This window comes from Oncorhynchus masou, chromosome 32, assembly GCF_036934945.1.
Source record: "Oncorhynchus masou masou isolate Uvic2021 chromosome 32, UVic_Omas_1.1, whole genome shotgun sequence".
In the NCBI taxonomy this organism is placed as follows: domain Eukaryota; kingdom Metazoa; phylum Chordata; class Actinopteri; order Salmoniformes; family Salmonidae; genus Oncorhynchus; species Oncorhynchus masou.
Window position 1 is genome coordinate 25,126,495 of NC_088243.1, and position 13,860 is coordinate 25,140,354.

The 13,860-nt window shown below is 40.6% G+C and overlaps 1 protein-coding gene across 1 annotated transcript; it reads left to right on the forward strand.

Moving 5' to 3' along the window:
- Window positions 1-6,268: 6,268 nt before the first annotated feature.
- On the forward strand, window positions 6,269-12,805 carry LOC135526830 (uncharacterized). Its single transcript, XM_064955506.1, has 3 exons — window positions 6,269-6,338; window positions 10,167-11,041; window positions 11,075-12,805. The coding sequence occupies exons 2-3, from the start codon at window positions 10,172-10,174 to the stop codon at window positions 12,158-12,160; spliced, it is 1,956 nt and encodes a 651-aa protein (XP_064811578.1). The 5' UTR covers window positions 6,269-6,338; window positions 10,167-10,171; the 3' UTR covers window positions 12,161-12,805.
- The last annotated feature ends 1,055 nt before the right edge of the window (window positions 12,806-13,860 follow it).

Consider the following 13,860-nt stretch of genomic DNA (forward strand, 5'->3'; position numbering starts at 1 on the left):
CCTTCCTCCTCTCCTGCGCTGCTGGAGTCTCCTGCCTGTTCAGCGCAGCCAGAGCTGCCAGCCTGCATGGAGCAGCCAGAGCTGCCAGCCTGCATGAAGCAGCCAGAGATGTCCGTCTGCATGAAGCAGCCAGAGCTGCCAGCCTGTATGGAGCAGCCAGAGCTGCCAGTCTGCAAGGAGCTGCCAGTCTGCAAGGAGCTGCCAGTCTGCATGGAGCTGCCAGTCTGCACGGAGCCGCCAGAGCTGCCAGTTTGTAAGAAGCCGCCAGAGCTGTCAGCCTACATGGAGCAGCCAGAGCCGCCAGTGAGTGTGGAGCAGCCAGAGCCGCCAGTCAGCATGGAGCAGCCAGATCCGTCAGTCTGCCAGGATCCGCCAGTCAGTCAGACTCTTCCAGATCCGCCAGACTCTTCCAGATCCGCCAGTCAGCCAGTCTCTTCCAGATCTGCCAGTCAGCCAGACTCTTCCAGATCTGCCAGTCACCCAGACTATTCCAGATCTGCCAGTCAGCCAGACACTTCCAGATCTGCTAGTCAACCAGACTCTTCCAGATCTGCCAGTCAACCAGACTCTTCCAGATCCGCCAGTCAACCAGACTCTTCCAGATCCACCAGCCAGCCAGGATCTGCCGGAGCCAACTACCTGCCTGAGCTTCCTCTCAGTGCTGAGCTTCCTCTCAGTGCTGAGCTTCCCCTCAGTCCCGAGCTTCCCCTCAGTCCCGAGCTTCCCCTTAGTCCCGAGCTGCCCCTCTGTCCTGAGCTGCCCCTCTGTCCTGAGCTGCCCCTCAGTCCCGAGCTTCCACTCAGTCCCGAGCTTCCCCTTAGTCCCGAGCTGCCCCTCTGTCCCGAGCTGCCCCTCTGTCCCGAGCTTCCCCTCAGTCCCGAGCTGCCTCAGTCCCGAGCTGCCCCTCAGTCCCGATCTGCTCCTCAGTCCAGTGGGGTTCTGGGTGAGGACTACTAGGCCATGGTCGGCGGCGAGGGTGGACTATCCAAGGACGCGAGGAGGAGGGACTAAGACGGTGATTTAGTGGGGTCCACGTCCCGCGCCGGAGCCGCCACCATGGACAGACGCCCACCCGGATCCTCCCTATTGTTTTGAGGTGCGTCCGGGAGTCCGCACCTTAGGGGGTGGGGGGGGGGGGGGGGGTTCTGTCATGCCCTGGTCGAGGTATTTTGTGTTTATCTTCATTTATTTGGTCAGGCCAGGGTGTGGCATGGGGTTTTTGTATGTGGTGTGTTGGTATTGGGTTTGTAGCTTAGTGGGGTGTTCTAGTTAAGTCTATGGCTGTCTGAAGTGGTCCTCAATCAGAGGCAGGTGTTTATCGTTGTCTCTGATTGGGAACCATATTTAGGCAGCCATATTATTTGTGTGTGTCGTGGGTGATTGTCCTTAGTGTCCTTGTTCCTGTATCTGTGTTAGTTTACACTCGTATAGGCTGTTTCGGTTTTCGTTACGTTCTTTGTTTTGTAGTGTTTGTATTTAGATTCGTGTTACGTTTTGTTCATTAAACATGGATCGCAATCTACACGCTGCATTTTGGTCCGACTCTCTTTCACCGCATGAAAACCATTACAGAGACAAGCATGTCTTGATAAATCAATGAGATTTTATTTTCACTGAATCTCCGTTTGGGTATTGGTTAGACTAAAATTAGATGTTAGGATTATTTTACTCTTAGTACTGTAGCCTACTCCCAACCGGTCACGTTGTACAGCGCCATATTTTCCTGAAAATTACAAATAATATCCATAATGTCCACAGAAACGTGTCAAATGTTTTTATAATCAATCCTCAGGTTGTTTTAAAAATATATATTCATTAATATATCATCCGAGTGTGTATGTTTTTCAATAACACCGGGAGAAACAATGGCCGCTTTACTCTGCAGTGCAAAACTCACTCTGAGCGCCCCCACCTATCCACTTACGCAATGTGATCTTTCACGCTCATTTTTCAAAATAAAAGCCTGAAACTATGTCTAAAGACTGTTGACACCTTAGGGAAGCCATAGAAAAAGGAATCTGGTTGATATCCCTTTAAATGGAGGATAGGCATGCATAGGAACAGAGAGGTTTCAAAATAAGAGGCACTTCCTGATTGGATTTTCCTCAGGTTTTCGACTACAATATCAGTTCTGTTATACTCACAGACTATATTTTTTTTACAGTTTTAGGTTTTCTATCCTAATCAAATGGGTACGTTTTTTTGTTGTTGCCAAAAACGAAAATACTGCCCCCTAAAAGGTTAAATTCTCTAGTACAGACAATATTTTAAAAAGTCAAATGCTTCTCAAAGATGCCCTCTGGTGGTCAAACTATCAGTAACAAGCATTAATGGCAACAATGGCTTACACTTAAATAAAGTGCCACAGAGTCCTGCGGCTCACCGCTAGGTGTGCCGCAGTACGACGCAACTGTAAGAGACATCCCTCAGAATTTGTCTTCCACGCCTGCATCTTCCAAATGCCAGGCATAGAGGGACTGTGCCATACATTGGAAAATTCCATTTGTTGGTGACTTATTGGAGCCATCTGCGTCATAGGAGAGATTAATATTAATTTTGCACAGTGTGCTCCTCCCTATGGGTTGGGGTATTGTATGAGGTGCCTATTGAATACTAATTATTGTGTGGCTGGTGAAAGGGGTGGCATGGGGGTCAGTGGTCATCCATCATAGTCTACATAATCTTCAAAGCATACTGGTGGATTTCTGTGTCGCTGCGGCTTTGCAAGATCCAGTCCAGTCAACAAGTAATTATGCTCACCTGGAGTTCCCAAAACGTGTCTTTGTGGAGTTGGTTGAGGTGACTGGTAGGGTGGTGGCACTTGATCTTGTCCCACTATGGCTTGGTCTTGGAGAAAGCTCAGGGACTGCAGTGGTTGAGGCTGCAGTAAGGACTGTGCCCCCGGTGGGGCTGTTGAAAGTGCTGGATACAGGCTGTTCTCATTTCTTTGCTTGTGCCCATCCTCTCTCTTAGTTCCCTGTCCTGAAACAGGCACACTTTAACACTTTAACAATAATTGGCAATACTGTAGTTATTGTAAAATGCAGTCATATCTCCCTAAAAACAACATTTGCATTATTGGTCCAATGTTGTATTTTGTGTATTTTTTATTGCATTATTTATTTTATAATACAAGGGTTTAGATATTCATTCTTCACAAATTCCTCCTTCACACTAATATCTAGTTTGTGGTGCCAGAATTGTCATGGAAATTCAAGGACTCGAACTCAAAGTAAATTAAGCAATCTTTATTTACGCACGGAGAGGTTCACAAGCTCAATACAAGCCTGATACAATACAAGCCTGATAAAAGGGGGAGTTTGGAAAGTATTCAGAACGCTTGACTTTTTCCACATTTTGTTATGTTACAGCCTTATTCTAAAATGTATAAAATTGTTTGTTTTTTCTTCTCATCAATATACACAAATGAAATAAAATTTAGCAAATGTATTTAAAACAATAATGAGAATATCACATTTACATAAGTATTCAGACCCTTTACTCAGTACTTTGTTGAAGCACCTTTGGCAGCGATTACAACCTAGCGTGTTCTTGGGTATGATGCTGCAAGCTTGGCACACGTATTTGGGGAGTTTCTAACATTCTTCTCAGCAGACCCTCTCAAGCTCTGTCAGATTCGATGGGGAGCGTTGCTGCACAGCTATTTTCAGGTCTCTCCAGAGATGTTAGATCGGGTTCAAGTCTGGGCTCTGGCTGGGCCACTCAAGGACATTCAGAGACTCAAAGCCACTCCTGCATTGTATTTGCTGTGTGCTTAGGTTCATTATACTGTTGGAACGGGGAACCATCGCCTCAGTCTGAGGTCCTGAGTGCTCTGGAGCAGGTTTTCATCAAGGATCTATCTGTACTTTGCTCCGTTCATCTTTCCCTCTATCCCGACTAGTCTCCAAGTCCCTGCCACTGAAAAACATCCCCACAGCATGATGCTGCCACCACCGTGCTTCACCGTAGGGATGACTGCCAGGTTTCCTCTAGACGTGACACTTGGCATTCAGGCCAAAGAGTTCAATCTTGGTTTCATCAGACCAGAGAATCTTGTTTCTCATGGACTGAGAGTCTTTTAGTTGCTTTTTGGCAAACTCTAAGTGGGCTGTCATGTGCCTTTTACTGAGGAGTGGCTTCCTTCGACCTCATGACTTGGTTTTTGCTATGACATGAACTGTCAAATGTGGGACCTTATATAGCCAGGTGTGTGCCTTTCCAAATCATGTCTAATCAATTGAATTTACCACAGGTTGACTCCAATCAAGTTGTAGAAACATCTACAGGATGATCAATGGAGACAGGATGCAACTCAGCTCAATTTAGCAAAGGGTCTGAATACGTATGTAAATAAGGTATTTCTGTTTTTTATTTTAAATAAATTAGCAAATATTTCTACAAGCCTGTTTTCTTTTTGTCATTATGGGGTATTGTGTGTAGACTGATAAAGGACATTTTTTTAAATCAATTTTAAAATGAGGATGTAACGTAACTGTCACGAATCCCGTTTCCTGAGTCTGTTTTTTGCCTGTGTTCTGTCCTGGAGTGTTTTTTCCAGCGTCCTGGAACGCACCCTGTCTGGTTTCCGGGCAAGGTAGCCAGTTGGGAGTTCTGATTACCCGCACCTGTATCCCATCAGCTATCTGCACACCTGGTCCTGATCATCATCTCTCCTCTTCATAAGCCCGGACCTGACATCCATTCCCTGCCGGATCGTTAGCCATGAACAGTATGTTGTGCCATAGTATCAGCCTCAAGTTGGATAGAATTTGTTTTGTTGTTTTTTACGTATTGCTTGCCTTAAACTTACCTCCGTTTGTTCTGTCTTCAGTTTCTCACCCGGATCATTTACCCCATTCCCGCCTGGTCGTCGGAGGATTCCGCTACCCCATTGGATCCACCTATTTACTCCCATCAACTCACCACCGCTGCCCGCTACGCCACCTGGATATATCTACCCATTCACATTCACTTGTAAATAAATACTCACCTTCTTCCTACTCTCTTTGTCCTGGTCTGCTTCTGGGTTCGATTTTGAAAAAACGTGACAATATTGTTGTAGATTAATATTAGTATGACAATTAGGGGGTTCAGTCCAGTGTTTTGTTTACCCTTTTCTTTAATATTTATCTACAATAATTCGTCGTTCTAAGTACTTATTTTCCCTGTTTTTATTTTTCCACATTATCTAACTGTGGTACACAATAGGAGAGAGACAGATAATATCTCCTTTCATCATTAATATCAACCATAAAGGAAAAGTGCAAAGTACGAGAGTCATTGTCCAAAGCATTGTCCAAAGCAGGGATGCAGAGTGAGCTAGTGAGGTAGGCTGCAGTGGGTTTGCTGGTCAATACATATACTGAATATGTAACCACAGTAATGGTGGCCAGTAAATCAATGAATAAAAATGTAATATTGACAAATTTAACAAATTGTAGACCTTTAATCTTTTCCAAAATGTCAACAGACACAACTTCAATTAAGTATGAAACATTTCACAGTTTAACTTTCTGGTTGATTTACATTTCAGAGCCTCTTCAGTGTGGATGGGGTATAGCATACATTTTCAACAACAAAAACTGCACTTCCAGTTTGTGTTCTTTGCTCTGTTGAACAGCACATGGAACCACAATTGGCATGCTGGAGCTATTGAAATTCTACATTTTGAAAAATGTATGTAAAACTATATGAGATGGAAATGGACAAACGAAAGGTGGTGCTATGTGTAGGGCCACTGAGTGGACATGCTGAACCTTGTTTGAAGTCACCAGGTCACATGACCAAGGAGCTATTGAAATTCTACATTTTTAATAATTCATGTAAAACCACGTTAGATGAAAATTGACAAACTAAAGGGTGTGCAATATAGAAGGGTAGTCAGTGGATATTCTGAACCTTGTTTGAAGTCACCAGGTCACATGACCAAGGAGCTGTTGATATGTTAATGTAAAAAGTTTGCACTTTGTTTACGCTCCCTAACTAATTCAACTTGGAATACAAAATGCTGCTCACATTTCCACATGTTTATTAGCTTTGGAAAGCATATTAATGTCCAAATCGTGAAAATAAGACCTGTGCATTGTTGTGCGCTATTTTTCCAACATCATGACACTTATTTGGAGGCTGTGGCTTAAGTGGTTTGAAAGCTATTGAGGTTTGAAAGCGCGAATATCCGTCGAATATCCAACTTGAAACTGGCTTTACCTCGGTATATTAAATGAGCAAATGCCCCCTATGGCAGGTATTTAATCAGTGTGGACTGAAAATATCCCACAACCGAGATCATCAAGACCAACAATCGCAAATCCTCTGGAGAAGAGAACTGCTTAGTGGTAAGATGGAATAGCCAATAAACAATAATACGTGGAACAGAATAAATCAATAATTTATAGCATGACTATCTTGCTGGCTATTTGGCTTGTTTTGCGCCGTTTCAACTGTCATGTTCTGCATTTAGATTGATTGATTTTCTATTGCCGTTAAACTGCTTGCCACACAATTTGCCAATTTGCAAAGTGTATCCAGTTCAAAGCTATTTAGTTATTTTTTCTCTTCTGTGAAAAGCTTAAAATTAGGAATATAACGTATGTTATCAAAGCAACTTGTTAAGATTTTCAACAATGATAACTACTGTTGTTGGCAGTCTTCAGTCCAGGTCTCTTTTGAGAGACCAATTTATGACTAATATATTATTTTTCCACTAGCTTTACGATATTTCCAAACTCCTTGCCAGGTTATTCTGGATATTGGTGAATAACCAGTTAACAAATGTAAGAATGGGTTGTATGAAACAACATCCTAGGAAAAGTTGAAAATTAGTGAAAATGTTTAGATATTTGGAGAGAAAAAACACACAGTACAAATATTTTAATGTTTAACTTTAACGATGTCTAACATTAGTGGACCAAGTTTAATAATTTTATCATTAAGTTCATACAGTCCAATGTTTAATTTTCCATCTATCATCATTTTAAGTCAAAGAATAAGAACATTCTCCATTAACCATGGTTTAGTTCAAGTTTATGATACATTTAGGTAATTGTGTGGTAACACTTTATAACGTTCAGTAATAATTTATTTGTAAAACATTTTCAGTTTGCTCACAATTGATTAATCAATTAATACTCGCATATTTGTAAATGTTAGTAAGCTGGCTATTCACACATTTGTAAACAATTGTATAATTATGTTTTAATGATTCATAAGATCATTCAAAAGATGTTTAATGTAAGTCCTTATAAACCATTTACTAATCATTAATAACGATTGTGCAGTCCCTAATCTGAAGTAAGGGTTATTTATTACTTTAAAAGTACTTTATAAATGTTTTGAGTGACCAGTGTAATTTATCACAAAAATATGGACATGCCACTGGTAGACATTCCAGCAGTACCTGATGCTCCTTAATTAAGGTCTCAAAAATGTCCTAGAACATATCAAAGGTAATAGACTAATCACACAACACAGGATGTGTAAGGAAATGTATAAAATATTTTATTCACTAAAGCTGTAAAACAACTGTTGCAAGGACATGAAGAAGTGTTGTATTGCGAAGGTTTTGCTAATGTATCATCTTGGAGAACGCAAACTATTCATAAAACAGGGAAATGCAGCCTACACACAGGGGCATCATGCACCCATTATTTTAGAGAGGGCATGAAGTAAGTGAGGATGGAGGAGAGATTGGAGGATAATTTTTCATTTTTCAAACAGGTGAAAAAGTTTTTTTCCCTGTAATCTGCACACACTAGAGCAGGGTTCTCCAACCCTGTTCCTGGAGAGCTACCGTCCTGTAGATTTCCGCTCCAACGCAAATGTAGCACACCTGATTCTAATATTTAGCTGGTTGATAAGCTGAATCAGGTTAGTTACAACTGGGTTAGAGCGAACTTCACCCTTGCAAGGGGGGGGGGTCAGAGAAACTATGTTACGCCAGTGACTTTAAGGAGCATCAGGTATCAGATACAGTGTGCCCTCTCTGCGAAATACCACTGACAGATATTTTTAAAAATATCATGATAAAACGTGGGCTTAAAAAGTTAAGTACAGTAGTAATTAATTTAACACCTGAACATTTTTAAAACAGGACAAATCTGAGGGGGGCACGTGTCCCTTGTGGGCATGATGCTTCTCCCTACAGACAACAACCGGCCAGACCGGCCAGTTTTTCTCTAGTGGATTGTTATTCCTTCATTACTAAACTCTTGGAAAAAAGGGTTCCAAAAGGGTTCTTCAGCTGTCCCCATAGGAGAACCCTTTTTGGTTCCAGGTAGAACCCTTTTGGTTCGATGTATAACCCTAGGTGGAAAGGGTTGTATATGGAACCCAAAGGTGTTCGACCTGGAACCAAAAAGGGTTCTTCGAAGGGTTATTCTATGAGGACAGCCGAAAAACTATTTTAGCTTGTACTAATATGTGATTGCCATTTAAAGGTACATGTATTTGCAGATAGACATGTTACAGTACATGCGTAGGCCTAACCTTGAAATACTTCCAGTTCTTCAGTCTTTTGACCTCAGAGTATTTTCACACTTTGCTTTGTTGGACTGCACTGTAAGTCTTTGTTGGACTGCACTGACTGCCTTTAAAGATAGTAACCCTTCAAGCTAATGGGATAGTTCAGCAAAATAATGTATTTAGATTTTTTTTTCTCACTTGTAGTCTGTGGACTGCTCTAAGGAGTGACTGCATTCCACTTCACTTCACAAGTCACTGCCAAGAAATTCTAATGTTAGTATTTTCAGACAAAACTTTACTCAGCATAGAGTGTGTATGAAATTACACATCACACTACTACAACATTGTGACTGTTTTGGAATAAAATTAAGCAATAAGTAATGAGAACCTAGTAATTATTGTGTGAATAACTCCCGACTAAGGGCTGCTCTAAGGCTGTTCTAAGTGAAGCCGGAGGGCCGGGGAAACAAGCCTTAGGAGGGTGTTATTCACGATAATTCCCAGGTTCGAGGGCCTTATTGCTTTTATAAAACGATTGCCAACTTATTATAAAAAGATTTAATGACATGTTTTCATGAAAAACTTTATTTTAATGAGTAAATTTGTTTTACTTAATCCTTCCACCATACGATATAGTCCAGGCAAAATCCAGTCGTTACTTCTGAGATTCTGAAGTTGCTAGCCAAATGAGCTGGTTGTCCATTGTATTGGCATGGACATTCTAAGCAAAATAGTTGCTATGGAGGTTAGCTACTTCTCCTTTGCTAGCTGGCCAACTAAAGCTAACACACAATCACATCAAGCAGCTAAAATTCCAGCAAATATTATGCATTTTCTATTGCCATTTCTTTGGATATATCAATTATAATGATCCTGATAAATGAATCGCCTTAGTTGAGAAAAGCTGTCAGTCTTATCATATGCATGGTATGGGGGAGATCGCAAAAAAAAAAAACTGCCTAATTGTTGCACAGGTCAGAGAGGCATGCAGTAAGGTTTAGACAACAAGTAGCATGGATAAATATTGTCTCAACGCTTCTTTTCAGAGGAGATTAAGTTTTTAAATTGCCTGGCTTGTCTGTGGGACAGTGGATGCGTATTGATAAATCAAATGGAACTGTTAACAGGCGTTACAGGATTGTGATGAATAACTCCCTGCTATCAAACTATCAGCATCCAGGATCCAAATAACCTGTTTTATAATGTTAAATATATTTGCTTAATATTTGCTTTATTCTTTAAACATTTATATGTTTTATGGGACATTTTGGGACCTTAAGGAGCATCAGGTGCTGCTGGAATGTGTACCAGTGACATCATCCATCTTTTTGTGAGAAACTACACTGGTTATTCAAAACGTTAATGAAGTCTTTATAAAGCATACATACTGTAGAGCTTACAATAGACTAGGGACTGCAAACAGACTGATAAGGTTCAGTAAATGGATTATAAAGACCTATATTAAACATCTAATGAATGATCTTATGAGTCGTTAATGCATAATTTAAAAGTAGTTTATAAATGTGTGAATAACTAGCTTCATAACACATGTGGGAGTAATGATTAGTACATTTTGAGCACACAGTTTGTAAATGCCTTATACATTGTTTATTACCGAACATTATTATAAAGTGATAGCGATTTTGCAACTTCGCAGCGTAAATAGAAATGTCAATAGTAAATAAGTTGTTATATATCCTTAGGATCCATGGCATCCAAGGAGCTCATCAAAGCTACAAGTTGCTTAACCAAGGCATCTCAATGCAGAGAGGACACTGCAATCCTTACTCAAGCTCATGCTAACTGGGAGAACTACTTGACTCCAGCACCAATGTCAATAGCCTTCCTGGGTGAGCTAGTCTTCATCTCCTCCAACCAAGACTTCTCTATCAGGGATGGAAATCCAGAAGGTGGATTCAAGTTCATCAAATATCCTGATTCATTCCGTGCCTGTCTCATGCAGGTGTGCAATTCAGGTTGGCGAGCCTTTAACCAAGCCCACAAGAGCATGGACAAGATTTTCTTACACACACAAAATGTGCCAACATACATCAAGAGAACTGTACAGATACTTCTCCAGAATGATGATGTACTTGTTAAAAGCCTTCTCCCTGATACATTAGATAGCATTGCCAACATATCAACCAGCTGTGTAGAACTGGCCAAATCGGTTGAAAGTAAGTTCCTTGATGTCACTGAATTGATTACAGAGCTTCTAGAGACCTGCACATGCGCCAAACAGAAATATGGCTGTCACCTGAAAGAGGTTAGGGAGATGCTGGAGAACGAAAAATGCAAGAAAGACACGCTACAGGAGGAAAAGAGACAAGCTGAAGAGGCATTTAAGAAATATGGCAAGAAGCTTGAAGAGGCTAATGAAAACTTCCAAAAGGCTATCGACTCCATGCCGTCAGGATGGGACGTCATCGGAATGAACTTTGTAGAGGGATTTACCAATGGTGTTAACTCTTTAATTGTAGGAGCAACAAATGCCACAATTGCAGCGGACAGTAGTGATACACATACAAAATATGATACATCAGGAAGTCCAAAAGACATGTTTGCAACAAACATTTACATTTACATTTAAGTCATTTAGCAGACGCTCTTATCCAGAGCGACTCACAATATAGTTAGCAAGTCTTCTATGCTTCTTGCTATTGCCCAATCCTTAGTTGGCCTTATTCAAAAGGATCAAATCGAATGTTCAAAGTTTTTAGATGAAAAGACAGGACAGTTGATTCTTGATTGGTTGAAGACACGAATCGAAGATGTGCAGTCAAACATAAAAGACGTAGACCAATGTCCCGCAAAACCTCAGGCAGAGAAAATTTGTGAACAGGGCATTACTATCTGCTCTGACCTAAGTGCATTGGCTCCTGAGGGCAAGCATGACGATGAGGCCAAGAACAAAGAACTGATCCAGAGAATCAGGAAGCTAATGACCTCTGCACAGAAGTTTGATTCCTCAGGAAAAAAATACACAAAAACATCTGCCTTTTCTGTTAATCCGCCCGGAATGAGCAAAGCACAAAGCGCAAGCTCAGGATCTGCAAGTCAGACTGTGACAGAAAATGCCCACTTCCGCATAGAGCAGATGAAAGCCCAGCTTGCACTAGCCAGCGAGATGTGTGAAAAATCCCTGGAAAAAATGGAGGAAAAGAATATAAGGCTAGCCGAAACCCTCAACAAAATGAGACAACTTCATGTAGAGGAAATTGACTTTGACACCACCATCAGGATTCTGGCTGAAGGTCTAAATGCAATGGGAGAGCTGCAGGAGAAATGGCAAAAGATGGTGCAATTCTTCCAGATGGTGTCAAACATCATTGACACCTGTCTAAAGACATCCCTGCAGGATTTCATCAAAACAGCAAAGAAGCCACACCTGAAATATGACTCAAGTATGTTCTTGAAGGATACGATATACCAACAGGCATTTCAAGCTTCCAACATTGCACACCTGGTGAATATGATCTCTGGAACCTACACTGAGGTCTCCAGCAAGTACTTGATGGACAGAGTTGGCAGCCTAGGAAGACTCATGGCTTTGGATCCCAAAGACCCACGTTTCAAAGCTGAACGGCAAATATTCGCTGCATCTTGTGATGACGCCGAACATGAAATCAAAGCTCTTGTCCTGAAGAACAAGGAACTTTACAAGGCAAGGACCAAAGCAAGACTTGAGAAAATTTAATATGAGCTAAAGGCAGTATTACCCCCACCATCTGAAAAGGAAACAAATAAACTGCGAGAGATAGTGGCCTCTGGATTCCAGGACAACCCAGAGGATATTGATCAGTTTGAATGAAGATTTATGGAGGTAGTTGAGTCTAATCAATCTCCCCCCCATCCCATGCCTTAAAGACTGTGTTCACACATGCAGCCCAATTCTGATGTTTTGCCCATTTATTGGTAAAAGAGCTGATCTGATTGGTCAAAAGACCAATTTGTGGAAAAATATCAGAATTGAGCTCTCTGTGTAAAATCAGTGCCTGGAACTGCTTTATGGAAAATAGCTGTGCCTTTTGCAAAAATCTGAATGTTTTATACATTTTTTGTTGTTGTTGCTGTTTGGATAACATTTGGATAATATTCAAGTAGGCTACTGTATATCTTCCTATACTAATAATAGCCAATGAGAATATGATTAAGGCAGGAGACTCCAACTATATGATTATTGGTAATAAACCCTGATTCAAAAATAAAACTTTATAAAATGCCAAACCAATGAAACGTGTCATGTAGATGCGCAGTCTTCATCTTCCATGGCTTTAGTCTATTAGTTTGTTGTCAACATTTATTTTCTTGAATTATTGTATTATTTCTACTGATAAATCAATTTTAGTCCAATATTTGTTTTTTATTTCAATGACAAAAAAACACATATTTTCTTATTAAAGTAAGATATATTTTGCATGTGTGTGTGAGTGTGTGTTAAATAAATTGTGATCTGTTTTTTTGTGGGGAGGATGTAGTTAAAAAGATTAACAATGTCATGGATGTTGAATGTATTGCTTAATGCATGTTTAATAAAGTCAAGTGTTAAAGCTGCGGTATCAGTTGTAATTGGTGATAAATTCTATTCAGACAGTATACTGGTGTCACTGGAATTTCATCATTCCTATTAATTATACATTAATTAAACCACTCAGCTCCCATGTAACCACGAACAACAGTTTATATACAAAATATGATGTCATAGGGTATAAAACATTTTTCCTCCTATCAACCAGGACCCAAAAAGTTGAAAAGTTCATTCCAACCCACTCACTCTAGACACACACTTATTTTATCTTTATTTAACTAGGCAAGTCAGTTAAGAACAAATTCTTATTTTCAATGACAGCCTAGGAACAGTGGGTTAACTGCCTGTTCAGGGGCAGAACAACAGATTTGTACCTTGTCAGCTCGGGGGTTCGAACTTGCAACCTTCCGGTTACTAGTCCAATGCTCTAACCACTAGGCTACCCTACCGCCCCCTATTAACTTCTGGAATCTTCACCTTCATCCATCACTATTTAGAAGACAGTGTCAGATCATGGAAAACCCAGGAAAACACTCTCTGCCTTGTCTAAACATCCCTGAGCTAAGTTGAGTCGGTTCAACCATAGGTTAAAGACCCTTTTGCTTACTTAAAACCCCACAATTCCAGTCTTCTCCAACCTGGTTGGAATGGTATTTAGTAATTGAATTACCTCCTGTTTTATGCTCCACAATCACTTCCTTATGAATTAATATTATTAATCACATATAATAAAACAGAGTATAAGTTTCATTAGTTATAGTTCTATTTAAAATGTAGATATTGTTTAGTCATTATTCATAAAATTCCTAACAACTGGTTTGAGCCAAATTGCCAAACTGCCATGCTCATCCATCATGAAAGTGTCCCCG